At 48.3% G+C, this 26,899-nt stretch overlaps 1 protein-coding gene across 1 annotated transcript in view; it reads right to left on the reverse strand.

The window, feature by feature from the left end:
• Window positions 1–26,899, reverse strand: part of NFATC2 (nuclear factor of activated T cells 2) — a 137,152-nt gene that overhangs the window by 99,566 nt on the left and 10,687 nt on the right. The window contains exons 2-3 of the mRNA XM_021685886.1: window positions 17,800–18,814; window positions 12,049–12,220 (exon numbers count right to left, since the gene is read on the reverse strand). Of these exons, the coding sequence (XP_021541561.1) occupies window positions 12,049–12,220; window positions 17,800–18,814 (1,187 nt within the window). The remainder of the gene's footprint in view (window positions 1–12,048; window positions 12,221–17,799; window positions 18,815–26,899) is intronic.

Below are 26,899 nucleotides of genomic sequence, written 5' to 3' on the forward strand. Positions count from 1 at the left end.
TCATCAAGGTCTGCACGTGGGAGCTAGCCCCCTGCCCCCACTCCCCAGAGATGCTAAGTCTCAAATCCCAGGTATAGGCTACCCCATCTGGAAAAAGAATGTCATGGAGCGGAGATGTCTTTTAAACCAGCAGCAATGCCTTTCTTGCTATCAAGAGTTAAGTTCAAATGCCTTAAGGGGCCACACAGCGAATGTAACCCACAGGCCTGTCAGGCTCCAGGCCCTCACACCAGGACAGGTGGGAGTGTCCCCTGAAGTCCACACCCTGGGAGACCATACCACCCACAAGCAGGCTGTTGTTCTGCACCTGGGAGGGGCCTGTTGGCTGCCGTGGCCAAAACTGGGAGGGCAGAAGCCGGACACCATGGAAGGCAGGAGCCTGAGCACCTGACAAGGGAAAAAGTTGACCTGATGCTCAACCAAACTAGATTTATTTCCTGAATTTTTCAGAATATTTAAGTAACAATAAGAGCCCTTAGGAATGACCCAGCAAAGTATCTCAGAGTCATTAAAGGTTTCTATTTTTCCTTCGGAGCCAGACCACCTAGGTTCAGTTCGGGCCTCACTCACTTGCTGTGTGACCTTAGGCAAGTTCCTTAACCTCTCTGTGTCTCCAAGTACTGCCTAGAAATAATGGTAGCATCATACCCATTTATAGATAGAAAGTAATTCCCATTCTAACTCGGATCTTGGTAGGCACTATTTTGCCCCTGGGGTCATCACAATAACCTGACATACAGTCGACCAGGTAAGGAGGGCAGGAGCAGGGTACAGGTACCATGGGAAGAGACTGAAAGGAAATCTAGCAAAGCAAAACCAGTAGTTCCCCAGGTGACAAAGGGTGCTGTTTGGTTTCTTTTTCATATTTTCCTGTATTTTTTAAACAACAAATACCTATTCAAACAAGAAAAAATAGGGGTGCCTGCCTGGGTGGCTCAGTCGGTCAAGCATCCAACTCTTGATTTCGGCTCAGGTCATGATCTCAGGGTCGTGAGATCGAGCCCCATGTCAGACTCCTCACTGAGCGTGGAGCCCGCTTAGGATTCTCTCTCTACCCCCACTCTGCCCCCCCCCCCCCCCCCCGCTGTTCCTGCTCCCCCTCTCTCTCTAAAACAAAACAAAACAAAACAAAAACAACAAGAAAAAATAATTGAATAAAAAAGTATGTACGTATGGGTATATCTGATGCACAGATATATATATATACACACACACACATATAATGTCTATATATACATACGTATGTGTGTATATTTATCAATATATTTAATTTCTATATGCCTGTCTACGGATATGTATACATACACACACACAAACTTTTTCAAAACTGTGTCAGAATGCTCAGAAGGAGCTAACCCCTAAGCACTGGGCCCGAGGACGACAGAGAACAGTGGGAATGGTCCGGCCAAGCAGCCCCACAGATGTGCTTTTAAATTCTGTCCTGCCACATCCAGACCCCGTGGCCCTGAGCGGATCCTCTGAGCTCGCACAGAGCCCGTGCACAATGAATGACGGGCACTAATGTCACCCATATGGGTGGTGTTTAACTCCTGTCCATCCTGGCTCCGGGACCGCGGCATGAAATCAAAACTTCCATTAAGAACAAATGCTCCCTCTTTCGCCCTAACAGGATGGTACGGAGGAAAAAAAAAAAAACAATAATAGGAAACGGGAACAATAAGCGCACACCGAGCACCTGTGGGGTGCCAGGCCCTTCTCTATGCACTTCATTCACCCTGTCGGGTCACTGACTCTCTGCAAAGACCCGAGGAGATAGGCGTGGGTATCATCCCTTCCGGTGAGCTGTGTGACCTTGAGCCTCAGTTTCTCCTCTGTACCTGAGGTTAATAATAGCAGCACGACCTCCTGCAGTTGGCACGTAGGGAAAGCTCAGTCAAGGGTCGCTAATGACCATGGGCTACTTGGAGAAGGCACTCACCGCCTCTGAGCCTTCTTCCCCCTGCACAGAGCATTCCTGCCAGAGCCAGCCCATGGGGCATGCTTGTCCCATAGCAAGCACTCAATAAATAACATGGGTGTGGGCAAGAGTCAGCCCACAGTCTTCCAGGAGGCTCAGAACAAGTGGCTTGAACCTCCCCACTGTCTCCCAGAGCCTGGAGAATGGCAAAGGGAAGTGGGCCCCTGAGAGAGGCAGTGCCCTCCCTCCCTCCTCGTGGCACATGGGAGCCGGCGGATGCTTGAAAATCTACCTCCAGCAGAAGTCTCCTTTCTCACAGGCCCAGAGAAAACCTTCGCTTCACTCGGGGTCCCTCAGTGGAGAGAGTGAAGACAAGGGTGGGACCTGGATGCCCAACACTGGCCCAGGGCTCTGCCCAAAGCCGCTGCGAGGAGCCTCTGCTCAGCCTCGGCCCGTCTTACCCTCGCATTAACCCCAGCTGCAGTGCTCTGTGCTGGGGCTTCGTGCGGGGCTGGCTGCGAGCAGGTGAGGGATGAATGGATAGGGAAGTGGAAAGATGAGAACCCAGGAGCTAAAAGCCAAGGTCAGGGCAGAACACTAGTTGTACTCTTTCTCCAAGATTCCAAGATGTTAGTTAGCTTCTGCGCCTCTCTATTCCCCTGTACAATGGGAATAACAGCCCCACCTCACTATGTGGCTGCAAGGATGAAGTAAGATCATATACATAACATACAGTGTATAAATAAACAACCCTCCAAGTGCTCATGGTACCCTAGAGGAGTCTCAGGTTTGGTTCACTGCACCAGAAAAAGCCTGAACGGACACCAGCATCTAATCTTAGGCTAGCACAGCTCAGAAGATCCCAGATCCAAGTTGATCGCTATACTTCTCAACAAAAAGAACAGCAGATTAAATGCCTGCTTTGTCCCAAAGATCATGCTGCACACTTGGGTTTAGCATCCTCATGACTCTTGACACAACAAAACAAATAATCTGAAAGATTCAGTCTTCATCACTTTACAACTGAAGAAACTGCCGCCTAGCCTGGATGCAAAGTCCCAAAGCTAAAGAATGCTAGGACTGCCTTGTTCCTAGCCACCTGCTTCCCAGACGCAGTGCAGACCAATGGCTAAGTGTAGGCTCTGGCTTCCAGCCTTCTATGTCCAAATCAACGCCACCGCTTACCAGCTGGGTGACATCGGGCAAGTTGCTTAACCTCTCTGTGTCCCAGTTTCCTTGTCTGTAAAAGGAGAGTAGTAATTCTACCACCTACATTCCATGGCATCACTGCAAAGATTAAGTAGGTCACTCTAAGGAAAGTACACAGTAAGTGCCCAGCAGCTCTCATTGTTACAACAGAGTGCCCGGCCCATAGGAGGGACCCAAAAAGTTGTTTGGAGAACACATCAAGTTTCCCTTATATGTCCCCACTGCTTGCCAGACATATTGCAAGCCTCAGACTTAATCACTCTTTATGGAACAACTCTTTCTCCAAGATTCCGGAAGCTTTCTGTTTTCTCCCTACATCCAGGGGCAATGTCTCATTGATTCATGACTATTTATCTTCTAGTGTGAACCAAAAGCACACCCTGCTTACCATCGGTGTGCATTTGGCACACAATGTGTGCACACGATATATCATCCAACCCCGCCCCTGCTTGGCACCCACACCTTTGCCGGCCCCACCCTGGACACCCCCCTCTCCTCCACCCGGCTCACCCCTGGAAGCCAGCACCCGTCTCTGTTCTTTCACAAAGCCTCCTTGACCACTCGAGGTCACACACAGGAGGCCACATCTGGCCCACAGATGCCCTTGGTTTGGACTGCGTTCTTTAGAGTTTTTAAATGAATAGCCAGTGTTACGATCGAGAGGCTGGTATAAGCAAGGGGCGGCCGGTAAGGATGGCTCCTCCAAAAGCTGGCATCAGCATCACCCCTGCCCCAGCCCCATCTGCACACGAAAAGGCTGGGTCAGGCCACCCCTAAAAGGGGTCTTCCCTCTGAAAGTCGGTGAGGTCTCCGTGGGGGCTGGCGGGGTCGCTCAGCCCTGGGGACTCCGGCCTTTCCCAAGACTACAGCCACACCCATGCCTCTCGACCAGAGCCAATCTCTCAAATAAACCAGTTAGCCCGGCTTTCCAAATATACCCACAATCCAACCACTTCTCATGCCCTCCGCCCCCAAGCCCGGTCCAGCCACTTTCCCCCTCTCACCTGGACTACAGCTGCAGCCCCCCACCCGGTCCCTGCTTCTTCCCCGGGCCCCCCTGCAGCCTGTTCTCACCCACACAGCAGCCAGAGGGATGGTGCTACAACCTAAGTCAGAGCCCAGCCCTCCCGGCTCCCACCTCCCTGAGAACAAAAGTCCTCAGCGTCCAAAGCCCGAATCTGCCCCTCCCCGTTCCTCTGGGCCTCCGTCTCCTACGCGTCCCTCCCGGCTCACCCCTGCGCCTCCGGCCACCTCTGTGTTCCCAGCCCGGGCCGGCTGGGCCCAGAGAGCCCCTCAGCCCGGAGCCCTCATCCCCGATCCCTGCACATTTTCCTCTTTCCTCTCCTCCTTTGCTCTGAAGCCACCTGCTCCGTAAGGCCTCTTGACCCCTCCCAATTCCCCTTGGCCTGACAGTCTTTCCCATCGTACCTATCACCTTCCAGCATACCATTTAACCTTCCTACTTCTTAGATTTATTGTTTCTCTCTCCACAGCCAGAACGGCAGCCCCGCGGGGACAGGGGATCTTCGTCGGTTTGGTTCACAGCCGCAGTCCCAGCGCCTGGAACCGTGCCTGGCACATGGAAGGTGCTTGGTAAATCTTTCAGACAAATGGATGAATGAGCAGAGGAGCCTCTCGGGATCTCAGAACACACTCTCCTCCTCAGAAACTTGAGCCACCCCTCTGTGCTTTCCCTCCCGAGGGTCGAGGGTCGGACTGAACCCTCTGAAGAAGCAAACACAGCAGCTTCTAGACAAATTAGCATCTGCAAGACCTGCTTCCTGTTTCACGTCTAAGAAGTTGGGGGAGGGGGGAGCCTCACTGAGCACAACATCTGGTTAGTCAAATAGAAGCCCACGTGTGCAGCCCAGCCAAAGGGGCGCTGCTCACTGTCAGGACTGCGGCTTCGCCTGGTAAGGAGGAAACTCCACCTGGCTTCTCTCTGTCCTCTCAGAGATATAATTTAAAGTGAGTCACAGAAGGAGGATAAAGGCTAAAATCCGACAGGATGAAAATCACAGCCTTGCAATCCGTTTTAGGAGATGAAAGCTTGGAGACTTGACTGGCTTTCTCCGGATGGGGGCGGAGTGGGTGGGGGGTGGGGGGGGAGTCAGGTGGACAGGTGCACCCCTGGCCTCCGGCTCCCCGCCCTGCAAAGCTCGTCACTCTTACCCAGCATGAAACACAGATCCGGTTTCTGCATCTGTAAGGAATTTCTCGTAAAGGGACTACCTATGCTTTTTCCGTATGTCTGAACATCCGTTTGAAAGAATTGTCTTTGGAGGTGTGTACTATGGTTACACCTTCTCATTTTGATTGCTGTCTAACTGAAAGGATGCCTTTCTGAGCATTCTTTCAGCTGAAAACAAGCCCCAGAGAGTGGTAAGCATGTATCTTGAAAGCCCCCAGCACCAGGATGGATAAGGAAGGTGACAAAGCGTCCTCTACCAGGAATTTCTTTGCAGGAATATGCTTAAAGGGTCTGGAAGCAGGCACAGAAAGGACATTACGCAGGCCGAGGTCAGTTGGGGTATTAGGAGATCCCATAAGCTGAGGAGCTGTGGAAATGCTTAAAGCCCAACTTTGCAAAGCAGCCTGGGCATGGAAGTTCTGTCCACCGAAGGATCCCTGCATCCTGCCCTGAACCAGAACCAGGAAAGGATTGCTGGGTTCTGCCAAACGGCACATGGCGCTTTCTCCTCTGCAGTTCCCTTTCTCATCTGCTCCTTGCCAGTCAAAGTCAGGCTAGAGAATGAAGATTCCCCGGCTCCTGGGAAAGAACCATAAGCTTGTTCTATTTCAGTGGGATTTAAAGCTTTATAAAAGAAACAACATGGACCTGGCTGCTCACAGTGCTCCTGCCACAACCAGACAATTCTTAGAAATTGTATAAATATAGTCTCTCTCTTATCTCCTTTTCTATTTGATAAAACTTGAAGTAGCGCAGACCTTATTTACCCCCAGATATATGAACTGAGGATATTTGCCTGGAGCCAAATCGAACCGAAAGTTTGACTTAGTAGCCAACAGTTAATAACCAGAAATTTCAACATGGAAATTCAGACTCCTAGCTTCTCCTGAAGAAAACCTCTAAAACCCGGCCATGCTGGGACCCCCATTCCCAAGTGGTACAACCAAGGAGGGCTGAATAGTGGCTGCCTCCTGCAGATGAGGCACACACTCTGCTCTCTGCTGTGCCCTGCTCCCCACCACTCCCTAGTGCTTCCTGACCTTTGGCCAATTTGGCCATTTCTTTTCACTGCCTGGCCCCCACCGGCTTGTCAGTTCGTGATCCTGTTTCTCTATCTTCTTTGGTTCTCTCCTTAGTCCATTGCTTCTGGAGAGACGCAGGTTCCTATTAGGGTGTGGGAAATAAACCCTTCCAAGTGGATCTTTGTTAAGCCTTCTAGTGACAGCACACGTGATCCTGTGGCATTCCACAGGCCTGAGAGGTAGAAAGTCCCATACTTGGCTTCCGAGCTCTGGGCTCTTAAGTCCAGCTGCCTGTTGACATCTTTACTTGGACACCTCACAAGCCCTTCCAACTTCCTATACCCCGAACTGAAGTCATCATCCTCCCCTAAGAAAATGATCCCTTCCCCAGTCTCCCCACGTGGCACGTGACACCATCCTGTACCCAGGTGCCCTTCCCCTCCCATATGGAAGCCAGCAACTGAGTCTTGAAGGTCACACCATAGAGTCCCTCCCCACCCCTCCCCTCCCACTGCCCCCTTGTCCTCCTCAGCTTGATCTTCACCTGGCCCCTGCCCCAATCAGTCAAATTCATCACCCTGCTTCCTCCCTTACCCCTTCTAACCCACTCCCTAGAAAGAAGCCCAAATGATCCTAGAAATAATAAATTAGAATCACCTTCTTCCTCTACTCAAAATTCGTCACTCCCTTCCCCTTCCCCTGGAATAAAACTCAAGGTCCTCCCCTTGGTTAATGAGTCCTGCACAGCATGGTCCTGCCAACCCATCACCCCCCAAGCTAAACTCAAGTGACACTGGCCCTCCTTCAGTTCCTCAGACACACCAAGTTGCTCCCTGCCTCGGGACCTTTGCACACGCTGTACCTTGTGCAAGGAACACTCGCCCACCCCTACCCAGAGAGCTAGAGAAACAGAGAGAGGAAGGGCATCACTCCTCTTTGCTGGCTCTGTCACCTGCTCTAGGTCCCAGTTGATAAGTCACATCCTCAGCAAGACTCCCTTCTACAGCAGATCTTCCAAGTACTCTCTTGGCATGGTTGGTTCTGTTGAAGTAGTTACCCCCACATTGTAAATCCAACAGATAGGCTCCTAATCAGTCATCTTGTCTTGCCCTAGAGTCCAGGTGTCATTCCAGATTGCAGTCCTCTGCCTCCTGGACTCACCCACATCTCAGCAATGGTCACACCAAACCATTCTGGTTGACTTTGTATCTCCAGCACTCCCTGAGCTCCGTCAGGGCAGAAACTGTATTTATCTCCCCCATCATCATATTATCAGCACTTAGCACAGTGCCTGGCACACAGCAAGTCCTCAACAAAATATTTGCCAAATGAAGGAGTCATGAGATCTGAAAGCATTTAAGGTTTGGAGCAAACTTTCCTCCAAGGCTAAGGGACATACAAAACAAAACCAGCTAAAGGTGGCCCGTGCTTAAATTTTTAATTTTCTTTTTTTTTTTAAAGATTTTATTTATTTATTTGAGAGAGAATGAGATAGAGAGAGAGCATGAGATGGGGGAGGGTCAGAGGGAGAAGCAGTCTCCCTGCTGAGCAGGGAGCCCGATGCGGGACTTGATCCTGGGACTCGAGGATCATGACCTGAGCCGAAGGCAGTCGCTTAACCAACTGAGCCACCCAGGTGCCCCTAAGTTTTTAATTTTCTATGTAAAGAAAGAATGAAATGATCTTGTGCTCATTTTATTTTCATATAAAGAGGAGCCTAAAACCATGAGGCATACCAAAAAAATGAAGTTTTATAGTGTGGTAAATAAAAAAGAGAAGGTTGGGGACCAATCATTGAGGGGGGGAAGGAGCCATGGTACAGTACAGAAATAGAAACAGATGTAGAGATAAAGAGAGACAGATCAAGAGAGAAACCAGCAGAAGTATCTAGGCAAGGTACAAAACAGGGCTTCGCTGCTTTTCTGGGAACGAAAGGGCAACCCTCCAGATTTCAAAAGGGGTTTTCACTCCTACCTAAGGGGTAAGAACACTTGTCTTAAGTCCCCTCTTCACTTCATTTTTCAAAGAAGTTTTCTAAAAACTGATTTACTATGCTAAAAAAATCAGTGGTTAGCACATTGCATTTTGAAGAGAACACAATCTATTCAAATGTTTTTTTTTTAAATACTTCACTTTGTATCTTTAGAGAATGTGGCTACAAACTTTTAAGTCAGGCACTGGGTTTTTCAAAGTTACAAGCAAGAAGAGGGATGGATCCTTGGGGGCTGTCAGAAGGAGGGGCATGAACTTCAAGCACAGTTCAGCAGGGTCTTTTGAACTGTACATCCCACTCATTCCCTTCTCTGGAACTTTCCATGGCCCCGGCCCTAGATGAAAGGGTGAGCAGAGCCTACCATTGCACATGGTCTAACCTCACTGGCCAAGCCACCTAAACCAGTGGGCCTTCCCAACTGGGGCCAATTAGAATCTCCCTAAAAAATCGCCATTTGGGCCCCAATGAGCTGGTGCCGGGACAACACATAAAACTGATAGGCAAGAGGTGTGGGCAGTTTTCCACCGGGCTTTCTCAGCCTCGTAAGAGTAAGAAGTCAAGGAAAGATGGTCTGCAGAGAGACATGAAAAATCAGGAACACTGTGTAGCAGGACCTGGGGGTCCAAATCCCAGGCCCACTGGACAGCTATGACCCTGAACAAGTTCCTTGACATGTCCTTGACCTAACTGTAACCTGCTTCCTAAGGCTCCTTTGAGGATTGAATAAGTCAGCACATACAGCACTTGGAAGAGGGTCTAGTCCACAGTAAATGCATGCTGAATGTTAACCACTATTATTATCATTTTGCTGAACTGTAAGCTCATGAGGCCGAGGATTTCTCGCTGTTTTGTTCATACCATATCTCAGAATCTAGAACTATGCCTCCTACACAGCAGTGCTCAACCCACGTATGATGAGTGATCAGAGACTGGAGATACCGCACAGCCCTGAGAGGACAGAGACCATGAACAGAGCCTGCTAACTCTCTCCTGATCTCAGCTCCTACCTACTCCAATGGAGCAATCAGAGCCGGGTCTTATCAAAGCCTAAATCAGATCATGTTTCTTTCCTGCTTCTCATATCTCAGGATAAAGCCAAACTCTACCCCCCTGGCTACCCAGGCCCTGCATGCTCTGGCCCCTGCCTACCTCTCTCCCCCTCCCTCTGGCTTCCTGCTCCGGTTACACTGGCCTCCTTCATTCCTCTGACGTGGTTCTCTCTGCTTCCTTCTACCTCCGGGCCCTTGCACGTGCTGTTCCCCTGATGCATTCTCAGCACCAGGCTCCTTCTCAGGGAAATCTTAGCAGATGTACTTCCCTTGTTTTCATTGGCTCCTCCATTTTACACGTCCAGAACCTCATGTTCTTTTCCTTCATGCTTCTTGTCACCTTTTGTACTTTTATCATTTATGACTATTTAGTCAATAACTCTTTCACCCTAGACCATAAGCTCCATTAAGAAAGAGAGCATAACTTCTTTTTTATTCATTGTATTTTAGTATCAAAAACAGCATATGGGGGGCGCCTGGGTGGCTCAGTCGGTTAAGCGACTGCCTTCGGCTCAGGTCATGATCCTGGAGACCCGGGATCGAGTCCCGCATCGGGCTCCCTGCTCAGCAAGGGGTCTGCTTCTCCCTCTGCCCTCTTCCCTCTCGTGCTCTCTGTCTCTCATTCTCTCCCAAATAAATAAAATCTTTAAAAAAAAAAACAAAACTTATAAAAAAAAAAACCAGCATATGGCAAAAAGAAGGGGCTCAACATATACTTGCAGAATGAATCCATTTGTTGAATGGGTTGACTGAACAAAGAAGTACATTTGGGACCATTCTCAAGCCTAGCTTCTTCCCGAGTCTCCTGGCCTGCTTTTGCAATAGTAACCTCCTCAGACAAGCCCCTAAATCCCCCTTCTAATCTGCCTTGAGTTTTTCTATCACTACTAAAGGCTCTGATTCCAATCCACAGACTAACGCCACCCTCCGAGCCGGAAGTCCCCTCCTAGAATCAATAAGCCTAGATCAATAATCACATAAAGACTTCCTTTCCCAAAAAAAAGCCATTTTCATGCATGACAGAGTAAATGGTACCAGACCAGCCCTCCCACCATCAACAACCGTTAAGTCAGGACAAACCTAAACAAGGCAACTGTTGTCAGGCGTTAGATGGCAGGCAGCATAAGACTGTGGTCACTGGGGAAAAGGAAACACAGGAGCTGAGCATACATTCACTCTAGCTCTCCACCTGAGGACAGCTTCCATACCACCAGCGTGGAGTCACCTCCCCCACCAAGCATCCGAAAAGGTTATGCCTTAGAAATAAGGGTACACCTTAGAGAAAGGCTTCCCCAGACCTGCCCTGACAGAATCTAAAACCAGGTCTCAACGAAATCGATGCAGGAGGGAGCACAGGAAACATCTCGGGCTTCCCACAGGTCTACCCTCACAAAATGTAAACTCAAGTCCACACAAGTTCACAGTGATCAGCCCGTTACTGAACTGCCTTCCACGGAAGATAACAAAATCCAGAGTCTTTATAATATCCAGTATACATATTATCATCCCAACATCAGAAGATAATCAACAATTACTAGACATGCAAAGAAAGAGGAAAGTGTGGCTCATAGTCAAGGAAAAGAAGCAAGGAATAGACACAGATCCCAAAATAGCTACGATGTCAGCTCTAGAAAAAGCAACTGTCAGGATTTATAAGTTCCTAATATTATCATAAAATTCGTTAACCAGGTGTATACACTGAAAGCACCTGTGGAGATTTCAGGGTTTGGGGGTTTGTGTTTTTTGTTTGTCTGAGTTCTACTCATATAGTTTCTCATTAAGTAGTCTCAGGTGATGCTTAGGCATCTGCATTGTTAACCTCTCTAGAGCGTTCTAACACATCATATAATTCTTATCATAGAAGACATCCACTTTAAGGTAAATACAAATAAAAGGTAAATTTATATGTATTGAAGGTTCTGCTTAATTGAGTTGGTTGGTGAGCACCAATCAGCAGTCTCGGGTTGAACAGATTACACAATTAAGAAAGATAATTTCAACTCTATTTTGCAGAAAAATGCACATGTCTCTACTTATTTGGAAAAAAAAAGTCTGAGGTTAAATCAAAAGCCACAGACAAAAAGATAATGATTAAGAAAAAAACAGGAGGAAATGTTCATGGTATAATATAAAAAATAGCAGAGTACTAACCACTGTAACATAAAGCATATAAAAGTACATTAATAGACATTGCCATGTTTGTGAATAGAAAAGGCAACAATAAATATATAAAATGCTAATAGTTATTTTATGTGTAATTTTAATTTTCTCCCTAGTTTTCTATATTTTACAAGAGTGTATGGAATTTTCTCAGTGGACTCACATCTGAAATTTAGGCACAAAATAATGGTTGCAGAAACCTTCTGTCAATACACAAATCTCTGCAAAATCCAGCAATTTTTCCATCAGAAAGAGAAGGGAAGAAGTAGCTTGAGCAAGAATATCATTTCTATCCTTATCCAGCTCAGGAAGACTTTCTCCTCTAGCCTCTGAGTAACTGGACCAGCTTCTGATACTAATTCCATCTCAAGTTTTCCCATCCGTCAGACAAATAAGAGGCTGAGACACATACCACAACCCAACAAGCAACAGGCAGTGGCTGAGCAGAAGTAGCTCACCTACTGGCAAATGAAGGACACCAAAAGGAAAAGAATTCAAGTCCGTACCTGAACGACAGGGTGGCCACCAGTTGGAGCTTTGACAGCCCCTCGGCTGCCTTCGGTCTCATAGTGGGCCCGGTGATGTGGTTTGGGCTGCACCTCAATCCGCAGCTCATAGGAGCCCGACTGGTGGGACAGTGGCCACTCAAGCGGAGGGAGGGATGCGGTCACTGGGATGCTGAAGGAGGAAACAGAATCAGTCATGTATACGAGAAATCAGGACTTGTCAACCTGTACAATAAATGTAAATGGCCCCTTTTCTGGAAAAATCATGTCCAGTGAGTATAGGAGTAAAATACTGGCTGTTGGAAAGCACATATTTCTCAGAAAGGATAGGTAGGACACTTCACAAGGTAGAGATCTTTTTCTTGGTTTTCTCTTCCATCTTTGATGACAACAGTGTGACTGACATCTCCATTTATGAAGCTAACTTCATGACACGTGAATTCTAGCATATTTCTAACTGCTATAACTTCTTTTCCTCTAGGAATTTTGAAGAGTACCACCTCCTACCTCTAAAAATCACCCTTTTCCCAGAATGTTCTCCCATTCCAAAGGAATAAGTGTGGGAGAAGGTACACTGAAGTGGAAGTCAGGGGCCCATGTGTGTCACTAATGCGCCATGTTAGTTTAGGCAAGTAACCTCACCTCCTCTATCTTCAGTGTCTTATAATAACATAACAAATGGACCAGATGGCACTGGAGGGTTATATCAGCTCTTATTTCCAAGTCCAATGCTTTCAATTAAAAGCTAATTCTAGGGAGAGACCATTTCCACTCATAGCCATTGCTTATCACAGCAAGTATAGAACATCTAACCATAGAGATGTGGCTAAATTTAGAGACCCCTAAATTTAAAGGAAGAGTAAAGGTCAAGAACATGACTGGAGTTATCCACCCAAGTTTAAGTCCAAGCTCCACCTCTAACTACTTTGAGCAGATGCCTCCCCTCCCTAGGCCTTAGTTTCCTCAACTAAGAAATGGGGATACTGAGATCATATAAAGAGCTTAGCGCAATAACTCCTCAAATAAATATTAGGCTATAATTATGTTTCCTTATATATAGTGCATATTTCAAATAAATAATTATCTCCTATAGACAATCTAAATTACTTGTGGTTATAGTATTAGATATATATGCCTTTACATCTGAAGTTGTAATGACATGCCTTAAGTTTTATTTTCCTATAGAATCTTTTTTTTTTTTTTTAAGATTTTATTTATTTATTTGACAAAGAGAGAGTGAGAGAGGGAACACAAGCAGGGGGAGTGGGAGAGGGAGAAGCAGGCTTCCCGTGGAGCAGGGAGCCCGATGCGGGGCTCGATCCCAGGACCCTGGGATCATGACCTGAGCCGAAGGCAGACACTTAATGACTGAGCCACCCAGGCACCCCCCTATAGAATCTTAAACCTACCCAGCACATCCAACAGGTACTTGATATATGGTTAGAATTATGTCATTTAAGAGTTGACTGAGGCCTTAATGATCTATCTAAACTATTCCTTCAGAGCCTCAGAGAACATAGACATTTCCCCAAGATTACAAAGCAAGACACGCCAAGGCCGCAACTTATATGTCTTGACTCTCGGTCCAGTGCTCCATGCACATGTCTACACTACCTCTTATCTTACTAATTTATTTAAAATAGGGCCAAGAAAATCTCTCACTTATAGAATGACTCTAGAGCAATACCTGACATTTGATAGGTTCTCAGTGACTATTCAGTGGGTAGATGGGTAGATGGCTGGATGGATACATGAATGAATAAATGAGCAGTTTTATTTCAAAGAAGCCCTTATATTTAAAGTAGTTTCAGGGGCACCTGGGTGGCTCAGTCTGTTAAGCATCAGCTTTGGCTCAGGTCATGATCCTGGAGTCCCACAATTGAGTCCTGCATCAGGCTCCCTGCTCAGTGGGGAGTCTGCTTCTCCCTCTCCCTACTCTCATGCTCTCTCTCTCACTCTCTCAAATAAGGAAAATCTTTTTTAAAAAAATTAAAGTAGCTTCAAAGTTGCAAATACATGGATTTGTGTCACTGTGTCCTGATTTTGCACATATGGCACCAATCGTTAATCTAATCAACACCTTCTTTTCCACTAAACAAGCCCAGAGCTGCTAAAAGCTGACATTATCAACTGGACTTAGTTAAGCATTTGCAATGAAACCAATTCCATCCCTTCTCCATCACAGCAGTACCAAGGGGAGATGCGGGGGAGTGGCACCCCATGAACTCCATCACTGCTAGAGCCCAACTTGACCATACAATCCAACTTAAAATTACATCCTCACTATGCAAGCAAAGCTCCAGCTCTTCTTTGCAACTAGTTGCCTCCCGAAGCCCCCCTTATCCTTAGTGTCCACCTTAGTTTCAATGCCAACATGCCTTCAGCTTCTGCCTGCAGCCAAGATGCTGTGTGTGTCAAATACTTGTACTCGCATTACGTATGCAAGTGAAATTTTTTTAAGTTTGCAAAATAAAGCTCATAAAAAAATCACTTCACCCCTATATTATCTTTTGAAGTATCAAAAAAAAAAAAAAATCAAGGAGTAGAAGATCCAGTGGGATACCTCTAAGTATCAACTTCAAATTTTCCTTGGTTCCAGAATAAGTCTTTGATGACTTCATTACAATCTTAAGAATTAGACCATCAGAGCCAATGTGAAATGCTGCAGGTGAATTTCAGCCCTCTGCTCTGCACACCCTGGGACAAATATTATCATGAGACTTCCCTGAACACCCTATCCTCTCTATCTCACAGAAAATTCTTACAAATATCTCCTCGGCTGGCACAAGCTAGCACTTGTAGGGTCTAAAGTACTCTACTAGCATTCAGAGCTACTAGCATTCAGATCCAGCCACAGAATGGAGATGGAAGGAGAAATGATAAAGTCTTTATAAACAGTAAAGTCTCAGACATATGCAGCATGATCCTATTTTTTTTTCTTTTTTTTTTTCCCTAAGATTTTATTTATTTATTTGACAGAGTGAGACACAGCAAGAGAGGGAACACAAGCAGGGGGAGTGGGAGAGGGAGAAGCAGGCTTCCCAAGGAACAAGGGAGCCTGATGTGGGGCTCGATCCCAGGACCCTGGGATCATGACCTGAGCCGAAGGCAGACACTTAATGACTGAGCCAATGTTCTTCTCCAATCTCAGTCATTACATGAATCACATTCTGGAGACTGATCTGTAGCAGAGAGAACAAGGAGGAGTCAAGAACCTGAGGTTCTAAGTTTCCAACGCAGTCATTAACCAGCTGGGTGAGCCTGGGCATGTCCCCTCACCTCGCCAAACCTAGGTTTCTCAACCTGAACCAGGGTTGGCCTTAATCAGCATTTCCTAAGGTGGCTCCATACAACTTTGGTCACAGAACTCGTAACTCCATGGCCAAATGGCCTTTGAAATCACTGCCTGTTCTGTCCACAGCTGGGAGTGGCCCCTGCATCAAGATATCTGTTTAACTCTGTTAAACTCAGAAACTCCTTTTTTAAGGAACACAATCAACCTATCATGGCACCAGTGTTCTCAGAACTGTTCTGGAGGAGGGGCCAGACTGAAGCTCCCCGTGGTCCAGGTCGGTCTGTGGGTGGAATAAGCAAGGCCCGGTGGACAGAGCTCTTGTCTACTCTCATCCCGTCAGTCGAAACAGCTCTACCACAATCTGTTTTGGTATTCAATTTAATATTTGCCAAAAAAAAAAAAAAGTTTCCATTTGCTAAAAACAAACATGCTTTGAAGAATCTAGGGCCTCAGGGCACCTGGGTGGCTCAGTCAGTTGAGCATCCGATTCTTGGTTTCAGCTCAGGTCATGATCTCGTGAGGTCTTGGGATGGAGCCCCACGAGGGGTTCCCTGCTCAGCGGGGAGTCTACTTGAAGATTCTCTCCCTCTGCCCCTTCCCCTACTCTAAAATAAATGAACAGGGCACCTGGGTGGCTCAGTTGGTTAAGCGACTGCCTTCGGCTCAGGTCATGATCCTGGAGTCCCGGGATCGAGTCCCATATTGGGCTCCCTGCTCAGCAGGGGGTCTGCTTCTCCCTCTGACCCTCCCCCCTCTCATGTGCTCTCTCTCTCATTCTCTCTCTCAAATAAATAAATAAAATCTTTTAAAAAAATAAAATAAAATAAATAAACAAATCTTAAAAAAAAAAAAAAGAATAGAGGCGCCTGGGTGGCTCAGTCGGTTAAGCATCTGCCTTCATTCAGCTCAGGTCATGATCCCAGGGTCCTGGGATCAAGCCCCACATCAGGCTCCCTGCTCAGAGGGGAGTCTGCTTCTCCCTCTCCCTCTGCCCCTCCCCCTGCTCATGCGCTTCCTCTCTCTCTCAAATAAATAAAATCTTTAAAAAATAATAAAAATAAATACAATAAATAAAATTTTTTAAAAAAGAACCTACAGGGCGCCTGGGTGGCTCAGTCGTTAAGCGTCTGCCTTCGGCTCAGGTCACGATCCCAGGGTCCTGGGATCGAGCCCTGCATCGGGCTCCCTGCTCAGCGGGAAGTCTGCCTCTCTCTCTCCCTCTGCCCTTCTCCCCTGCTTGTGCACACACACTCTCTCTCTCTCTGAAATAAATAAAATCTTTTAAAAATAAAAAATAATACCAGCCAGGTTTATATAAGAATGAAATAGTACATACAGAATACTTAGGATCATGCCTGGCACACAGCAAGCATCCTTAAATACTGGTGATTATCACTGTCAACTGTCATTCCTCTAACAACCATTGGGAGCTCAATCTCCTAGGACAAGTCTCATTGATGAGAAAGCACTCTCTAAAGTGCCTCCCCCATAATAATAAGACAATTCTCCTATAAAAATAATGGCTGTCCACCCCCCCCTTTTTTTTTTTTTGCATTCTTACTTTGTGCAGGCTCCATGCCAAGAATTTGATATATATCCTCTCACCCAATCCTTGCAAAAAAAAACAAAAACCAAAAAACCATACTGAGGTGGGACTATTATTATCCTCATCCCATAGGGAATGAGCCAAGGTTTAGTGTTGTGCTCAGTGGGAAAGGGGGTCCTGAATGATTAGTAATGCCTGCCCTGGGAATGGCATCAAAAAGGTGCTCAGTGAGAAAGAGGGCCGGCGTGATTAGTGATGCCTGCCACGGGCACAGCATGAGGGCAGCACCAGATCACACAGCCGGTAAGCGGCAGAACCAGGACTCAGATCCAGAACCGACAGACCCTACAGACCATCTACATGCATCTCTTCAGCTTACCACTATTTTAAGCTCCTTGAGGATTAGGGCTCACACTTTCTTTTTTTAGGACCTCCGGATCACTGACCACAGTACAGAGGCCCTAGCAGATACCAACAATCATCAAGTCCTCTTATAAGAGGACTGTGAATTCCACACATTAAGGCTTGCTCCGTGCTTCCCAGAATGTCAGCTCCCTGAATACAGGAATTTTTGCCCATTTTGTTCACCGCCGGCTCCCCAACACCTATAACAGTGCGTGCCTGGCCCAAAGCAGGTGTCTGATAAACACCCGTTCCGTGAATGAAATGAATCAGCCAGGTGCCCTACCAGCGATCGCTTGCATCGTCAGGACCACCACCCGGTGAGTTAGGTACCCTCAGGCCCATTTTACAGATGGGGAAACCACAGCTCGGAGAATTTAACTTCCTTGCCAGGGCCTCACAGGCAATAAGCCGAGAGCCAGGACGTGAACTCTGTCTAGCGCCCCCTAACCAGAAAAAGTCCCCTAAAAGTAAACCGTGGACCACACCGCTTCCCAGGCCCGCTCACCTGCAGATGGGAATAGCAGGCACCAGCTGCTTGGGCCAGGTGGGCGGCACCAGCAAGATGGACTCGGGGGCTGAGCTCCTCCCCTCCTCCTGCTCGCAGGGCCCCAGGAACTCCATGGCCGGGTAGATGTGGCGGGGCAGGCCGGCCTTGGGTGGGGCGGCGGACACCGGCGACGGGTCCGGGCTCGTCTTCCACATCTTGGGGGGGATGCCACAGGGCGAGTCCGCGGCGAGGCTGTTCAGGGCATCCATGAGGACGGCAGAGCCAGCCGTGGGGGGGTACCCAGCGGGGGCACCGTCGTCCTGGGGCTGCGGCGAGGGGCTCCGGGAGCGCTGGGGTGAGGCTCCGGGCAGCGGGGCAACCAAGGCCCCGGCACACGAATGCCTCCGCTTGGCACCAGGCGACGAGGAGCGGGAGGCCGGACGGGGCACGGGCGAGTGGCGGCCCAGGCAGCTGTCCTCAGCGAGGCTGGTTCGAGGTGACATTATTGGCGAGGTTCTGGGGGAATAATGAGCAGGGATGTTTTGAAAGTGGGGACACAGGTCGTCGGGCCCGCCGTTATTGGGCGAGACGCAGGGCGAGGTGCAGGGGGAGAAGGTGTCGGAAATGAAGCTGGCAGAGGACCCGCTACTAGCCGGGCTCAAGCAAAGCGGCTCGCGGTAGCCCTCGAAGCCGGGGACGGGCAGCGTGAACCGCGGGCTGGCGGCCGCGCCGGCCAGGGCCGGCTGCTCCCCCAGCAGGCCAGTGTCTCTCCCGCGGAGGGGCCCCCCTGCCTGCATCAGTTCGTGAGATGGAGTGATCTCGATCCGAGGGCTCAGGCCCGAGGCCCCCGCTGGCTTGGCCGCCGGGCTCAGAAAGTTCTGCGGCCCTACCCTATCGGGCTCTCCGAATCGGCCGGGGGGCTCGCCGGGGAGACTGGGGAGGGGGCTGTATGGCTTGAGGCCATAGTCCAGGACTTCATCGGGATATGCGAGTCCGGAGGGTGGGCTGGCGACCTTATGTGCATTCGGTTCTTCTGGAAAGAGAAGGGGGGAGGGAGGGGTCTTTTAAGCCTCTAAAACAGAACTCCCGTGCAGAGCAATCACAGGTTGGGTTTTGTCTCCTGGTTTTTTTGTTTGTTTGTTTGTTTGTTTTTGTTTTTTCTAATCCCCACCACACCAAACCCCAAGCTGGAGCCTCCTTCCCTCGCCAGAGGAAAGGGAGGCCACTTCATCCCAGATTCCTCGAAGAGCGAGACCAAAGCGGAAAGATTTTAGCGCAGGTGCACAGAGCACAGCTCATCCAAGCCATGCGGGACGCGCTGGGCCCGTGGTCTCCAAACTTGTGGTTCTGTGGAACCCTTGGGAGAGATTCATTTCATTTCACAACTCAGCTCACACAGTATTTACTGGAGACTGAAACAAAAGCTTCACGAAACAATACTTACCCTGCTACATACAATACACTCTTCTCTTTCCTCTTATCTGGGGCTATTTGGCTTAAATGCTGGTCATAACTTATTCGACAGATTTCCTGGCCCACCAGTGGGTCATGACCCACAGTTTAGAAACCACTGACCTGGCTTACGTCATCATTCTGCATATATGGTACGGCCACAGGACGCAGGGGGAGACTGCACCAGCTCTGGCGTCCAAGGGGCTCTGGGTTCAAATCCCAGCCTTTCACACCCTTGTGTAAATACTGGCTTAATTTAGAATAAGGACTCCTGAGTCACATCTCATCTTGTGCCATTTTACAGATGGGGAAGCTGGGGCCCAGGGAGGGGACGAGATTCACCCAAAGACACAGAATTTGCAAGATGAGAAATCCCACCGACAAGCCCCTTGGCCCTCAAAAGGCAGAGCCATGGTTCTGTAGTCTCTCAAGCTATTGAAAACAGGGGGTGCAGAAAGATCTCATTTTTCTTTAGTAGCGGCCTTCGGCTGCAACCTCGAAAGGACCCATGCTGGAGAGCGGGTTTAGTGAGGAGGGAAGGAGCTGTTCTTCCCCGCCACCCTGACCCTCATCCAGCGCCCTGTCAGGGCGTGGGTCAGCCTGACTCCCCTCTTTCACACACCTTACATCCAATCCACAGCAAATCCTGATGGCCCTACAGTCAAAACATAAGCCACAGGCTTGCGTGTCTCCTTCTCCACCACAACCCCTCTGCCCTAAGCCACGAGCCATCCTCTCTCACCTGGACCTACTCACCTCCCCCCCCGGGCTCCCCACTTCTACCCTCGCCCCCTCCAGTCTGTTCGCCGCGCAGTAGCCTCTCGAAACGCCCATCTGCAAAACTTTAAAAGCTGCCCCAGATGTGATCCAAAGTCCTTAACATACTTGTCCCTGAGCCCTGGCCCATCTCGCCACTCGTACCTCCCCACTTTTTCCCACCCTGACTCAGCAACAGCCCTGCTAACCCCTTCGCTATTCTTCAAGTAGCTCCCGCCTTGAAGTTCTTGAGTGCTGTTCATTCTGCTGGAAACTCTACCCCCCGAGATCTTCACATGGCTGCTTCCCTTAATTTCTTCCCGTGTCTTTCATTATCTGCCCTTTTCCCCTGCCATCTTTTCTCTGCTAACACCTGTTACCAGCTCACAACACATCTGGTATTATGTGTTGAGGGAATCTCATCCTGATAGGTCAGGGGCAGGCAAACTGCAGCTCCTGGGCCAAATCCGGCCCACAGACTGTGTGTGTAGATAAAGTTTTATAGGAATGCACCCATGCACCTATTTGTTTACCTATGGTCTATGGCTTGTTTTTGCACTACAATAGTAGAGTTGATAGTTATGACAGTCTATGGCTCACAAAACCTAAAATATTGATCATCTGGCCCTTTACAGAAGTTTGCAACCCACGCACCAGACACTATGCTACCATTCTGGAACCGTATCTGCTGAGGCTCAGCACTGTTTGCCGGGCACCTAGCATAGGCTGTGCATAAACGTCTACTGAACGAGTGAGCAAATAGAAGAAGCATGCCCAAGGTCCAGCCAGCCAGAAATGGGAACTCTTCTAAAAGTTGTGTGACGGGCCCTTGCCCTGGGGAGCCGAGGTGGCTACACAGATGATCCTCAACCTCCTGGTGCCCTTTCTGGACCATCCTGGACTACATGCTGCCTGCTTTAGCTGAGCTGATCTCATGAGGTCCAGATGGTGCCCCCACCCCAGGCGAGAGCCCAGAAATGGCTTCCCACAGCTCTTAGGGTAAAGATGAACAACCTCAACTAGGCCAGCCTGGCCAGGCCCAGCCTGCCACCTCTGGCCTCACCTCTCTCTGCCTTCCCACATCTCTCCCTGGACTCCAACCAAACTGGCTGTCTTTCTGTTCTTAGAAAGCACCTACCTCCTTTTCTGCCTCAGGACCTTTGCACTTGCCGTTCCCTCTGTCACAACAGCTCCTCCCCCCACCACACCCAGGTGTGTGGTGCCTTAGTCCCTTCTCTACATGACTAAACTACTCATTCCTTCAGCTAAAGTGTCACGTGCTGGGGAAGGCTTCCTGGTCTCCTTGGCTAAATTAGAGCCCACTCACGCTTCTCTGTTCTGCTCCATACACTTCCCAAAATTCCAATTAAGTAATTCTGAATTTAGTTGTTTATTGCCTGCCTCTCTCCCAACCTCCAGCTCCACCCCTACAACAGGAAATTCTATGAGGACTCTTTCACCCCCTAATGTATTCCTAGCACTTGGACAGGACCCCCCCCCCCCCCCCAAAAAAAATACGTGTTGGTTGGCTGAATGAATTTTTTTTAAAGTGAGTTCACAAAAGTCTATATGAAATATTTAAACTGCTACTCAAAGATGTTAATATCCAAACCAAAAGGGAGAAAGATAATAACCTCCAGAGGGTAACTTGGTAATATCTATCAAAATTCCAACACACGTATCTTTGGAACCAAACAGTGTTGCTTTAGCAGATGTTAATATCCAAACCAAAAGGGAGAAAGATATAACCTCCAGAGGGTAACTTGGTAATATCTATCAAAATTCCAACACACATATCTTTGGAACCAAACAATGTTGCTTTAGAAATTTATCCTGCAGCTAAACCCTCATATGTGCCAAATGAAGTGTGCCTAAGATTAGTTAATACTGCCCTGTTTGGGGGCACCTGGGTGGCTCAGTCAGTTAAGCATCTGCCTTTGACTGAGGTCATGATCCCAAGGTCCTAGGATCGAGTCCCGCATCAGGCTCCCTGCTCAGCAGGGAGTCTGCTTCTCCCTCTTCCTTTGCCCCTCCCCCTGCTTGTGCTCTCTTTTACTCTCACTCTCTCTCAAATAAATAAAATCTTAAAAAAAAAAAAAAAAAAAAATGCCCTGTTTGTCATCCCAGAAGACTGGAAGCAACCTAATGTCTATCAGTTGGGGATGGGCTGAATTCTGGTTTGTTCATACAATGGGATACAATGCTGCTAGATAAAGGGTTGGAAAAGTTCTTTCTGCATTGATCTGGAATGACAAGATACAGTGTCAAAGGAGAAAAGCAAGGTACATACAGCATGCACAGTATAAAAACAGGATAGAGGAATGTATACACAGGTACACACACACACACACATAGCGGTTGCGTACACAGGCTCTCTCTGGAAGTTACAGTAACAGTGACTTCCTCCAGGGAGGGCAACTAAGTAATCAGGCAGCAGAAGCATGGCAGAAGGACTGATTTCTATATGACCTCGAGAAAAGAAATACAATTCCCAAAAGAAACATGTTTTATTTTATTTTAAACGTGGTGGGGCATAGGGGTGACATGACAGGATATACGGTAATGACACCCTCGTTTCAGAAGCAGGAAATTGAGATCTAGTCCTACTTTGCCACTACCTAGCTGTGTGACCTTGGAAAAGTCCCCCACCAGCTCTATGTCTCAGCCTTCCCATTTATAGGACAGCACTAAACTAGATCGGTTTCCTTGGTCACTTCTGGCTGTGAAATCCTTTGATTTTTCTAGCTGGGGTGTGTAGGGTCCTGAGTTCTTATGAAGAGGCAATCGATCACAACTTGTATCTATGTGCATACACACACACACACGCACACCTTCCTGGCAGGTAACAGAGTGCAGAATTTTAATCTAGCGAGAGTTCAACATCAAATCCATATCAGACAACATTCTGATAATCCACTACCCTGTGAACCAGCACAACAAACCACAAAAAGTCTCTTAGCAAAAATTCCGGCCTTATCAGATGAACTGCATCACATCTCATCAGAAACACCCCCTCAGGCCTGACGTGAACAGTCACAGAAACTCCGCCATGAAAACACACATCACTCACACTTGCTGGCAGCAATGCCAAACAGAAAGGCCCGTTTGCTGAGCAAAAGCATCCAAAGCATTTACACTGGTTTTAATTAATCCAAGCAGCAGAGTTTTTTCCGTTTTCTTTTTCCTCTCAAGATTCTGAAAGTTTCACAGCAAGCAGGGAATGTGAAGGTAATCGATCATCATTCCATTCTCGGCTCTCTGGGTGTTTGACAGCGAATATCCCAGACGCACGGCTCATCGTGAACACATTTCTATAAGCAGCTAGGATTCTCAGCTCTCCCTCCTTACACAACTGTCCCCCTCACAGCCAGCCCCTCGGGGTCACGGCCACGCCCACACAGCCACTGGGTGACATGAGTTTCATCTTAGAACCGCCAGATTTTCAGAAGGGTTCCCAAAAATCTTGCTCTTTTTACCCCGTGCATGATCTTTGCGATATCCATGTACCACCAGTAAATATTATTTAATATTTCTATATTTAAATTCACTCACACAGTACTTTTTTAATTTTAAAAGGAAACTTTATACCACTACCACAAATGGAAAATCTGTGTCACCTCCGTAAATAGAAGGTAGGGTAAAAATACAATAAAAATAAAAGTTACTAAATCCGAGATTCGAGACACTGTGGCCGGCCAAAGGCTCTACTCTGAGGCCCACCCTTTTTTCTGCCCCTGAATGCTCTCTTTTTATTGAGGTAGAACTTATATGTACAGATTTTGACTATGTAGAGTTCGATGAGTTTTGCCAAATGTTATACACCCTTGTAACCACAACCACAATAAAGATGTAGAACATTTCCACAACCCCAGTAAGCCTACCTTTTTTAAGGCTGGAGATGGGGGGCAGGGAATGGCAAGTGCTAGAAAGAAAGGTGTTAAAGACACAGTAGCACCTAACTGAGACTCTACCTCAGACTCATTCAAAGCAAAGTATCACTGCAAAAAAAGATAGTGCTGGTTGCATGCAATGTACTCATCAGTGGACCACGTAAAATCCATCTCATCTGCCGTGGAAGATAGCTAGCCCACACTTAAGGCATCGGTATTCAGAGAGAGGAACAAGGTAGAATCCCTGACAGGGGATTCAGAGGTTGCTGTTCTAAGTCCTCTGTGCCTCCATGTCTTTGTACATGCTGTTCCCCTTGCCTAGAGCTCCCTTCCAAACCTCCTATCCTCACTTCTCCTAGCAAGCCATTATTCATCCATCAAGAATACACTTGGGCCACCTCCTCCTAAAGGCCCTCCTTGATTCCCTAGTCTGGATCAGGAAGCTCTTCTTCTGTGTTCCCAGAACGTACAGAATCATATAATGAAGTCTATCAGTTATAGCTTATTTGTCTGTCTCTCTACTAGACTGAACTCTCTGAAGGCAGATAGGGATCTTAAGTCATTAATAATAATAAACCACGAAAGCAGAGAACATTTACTGAGAATTTACATGCCAGGCACTGTGGTAAGCACATTACATGTAGTGAATTATTCCATTCTCACAACCGCCTATGAGGTGGGCACCGTGTATCCCCCTTTTACAGATAAGGAACCTGAGACACAAGAATTAACTTGCCCGAGGTCCCACAGCCTGAACCCGGGCAGGCCTGAGAGCACCATCCAGCACCAGGCCAGGGATTCTCAACCTCGGAACCAGCAGCATTCAGGGTGAGATAATTCTTTTGTGTGGGGGCTGTGGGGTGTTCAGCAGCACCCCTGGCCTCTAACCATGAGATGCCAGTAACACCCCCACCCTTCTCCCAGTCATGACAACCAAAAATGTCCCCAGGTATTGCCAAATTTCTCCCGCCAGGCAGGATACCCCCCAGGCCAGCTGAGAACCCCTGCCCTATGCTGTACAGCCCTGGGGCCACATGCGGGGCCTGCACCCAGCAGAGGCCCCCAAGACTGATGGAAGCTTTCATCCGGGCCCTCCAACCCAAAATGCTTCAGCAAGGAGACATCCGCCCCCCGTCAGCAGCAGCAGGTACATCATTTCTGCAGCAGACATCGGAAGTCCTGATTCTCAACAGTCTCCCCTTCCTCGGCTTCCGGGGGCTCTCCCCAACATCCGGGGCCCGTGCACATGTGGGGAGGTCTCTGGCCACTGTCAGAGACTACAGGACAAGATTGCCGGGGAGACCACTCCAGCCCCACCTCAGCAAGGTGCCTGCACTGAGATCCAGGTCTCACCTAGCCCAGGGTTAGGGGACCCTGGCGCCACTGCCCGCCCCTCGGCCGTGTGCCCAGGGGAACCCCAAGTCCTCACGGTGATGAGGTCAGTGACAATACCAACCTGACAGTTCACTGAATCCACGTGAAGCCTGAAACACATGGAATAAACCCCCAATAAATGGGGGTCTATGGTGTGTTGTTGTTGTTGTTGTTGTTATTATTATTATTATTATTATTATTATTATGGAAAGAGTGACTTTCTAAATGAAAATTCCACCCTTTCTCAGCTCTCACTGCTTTATTTTACAACAACTTGCCAGCACGACACATACTAGCCCCAGTGCATTAAAAGAAAGAAGAAAGGGGGGACGCCCGGCTGGCTCCAGTCAGAGGAGCGTGCGACTCTTGATCTCAGGGTCCTGAGTCTGAGCCCCACATTGGGTGTAGGGCCTCCTTAAAAGAAAAAGGGAAGAATGTTTTATAAAAATAAGATGGGGGTGCCTGGGTGGCTTAGTCGGTTGGGCGTCTGCCTTTAGCTCAGGTCCTGATCCTAGAGTTCCGGGATCAGGGCCCACATCGGGGCTTCCTGCTCACCAGGGAGTCTGCTTCTCCCTCTGACTCTCCCCCCCTTCACTCTCTCTGTCTGTCTCTCCCTCTCTCAATAAATAAAATCTTAAAAAATAAAAATAAGATAGATTAGTCAGTACTTTGGGAAACCTTTTTCAGCTAGCCTTCAAAAAATATGTGGACTAGGTCAAGAAGGCCTCCAACACCCCTCCCATTTTATGCTTTTATTCTTTCCCCTGGGCCATCTGGGAGCTGATCAACTAAATCTTACCGAAGTGTTAGTGACTCAGTGAGCTACTCACTGTAACAAAAACTGATGATAGCTAACATGTCTATACCACTCACTTTATACCAAGAACCACTGGGTACACATTTAATGTTTGTCTCACAAGAACCCTGTGAAGCAGATGATACAGTTTCCACATTTTACCAACAGGGAAAATGCAGCTCAGAGAGGGTGACTAATTTTCCCAAGGTCACACAGCTTCTAAGTGGCCGTCTGGCTCCTCCATCACCTAACCATTATTCTAGCCTGCTATTCATGAAAGGGGCTATGTCTTAGATGGTGACACCTTAACCCCAACCCTGGGATTATGAGGTACCCCAACAATTAGAGCTGCTCTGGGGGTTCCATCAGGAGGTAACTGACAACTAAGGACATGGATTCCTTTCTTCTGAAATAGTCACAGTCCCTCCATTTGCCCGGGGACTGAGTCAACGATTTATTTTAAAATCGCACTGAGGCCACACGGTGGTCTCTGCCAGCACCTTTCCTCCTGGAGCCTCTTGCGGGCCTGTTGCTCACCCTTGGGGACACACGGACACACGGCCAAGTCTGAGGCGGCCATTCAGTGCCAACCCGCCAGCCAACAGATCGCTTTTGAAAAAAAGGAACAGCAAGAGAACATCTCCGCCTAGAGCTACGGGCGGGCGGTGGAATTTTCAGGAAGCAGAATAGAATGACCGAAATAGAAACCCAGCTAGGGAACCACCGCAGGGTCCGGCCTTTGGGGGAGGGGAGGGCACAAAGAGAACCAGGGCCTTCAGGCCTGAAGGGCTTGGAGGAAAGGAGCCAGGACCCAGCCCGGAAGCCAGACGCCCCTGGGCCTGGCGGGGGG

This window comes from Neomonachus schauinslandi, chromosome 10 (genome assembly GCF_002201575.2).
Source record: "Neomonachus schauinslandi chromosome 10, ASM220157v2, whole genome shotgun sequence".
Taxonomy (NCBI): domain Eukaryota; kingdom Metazoa; phylum Chordata; class Mammalia; order Carnivora; family Phocidae; genus Neomonachus; species Neomonachus schauinslandi.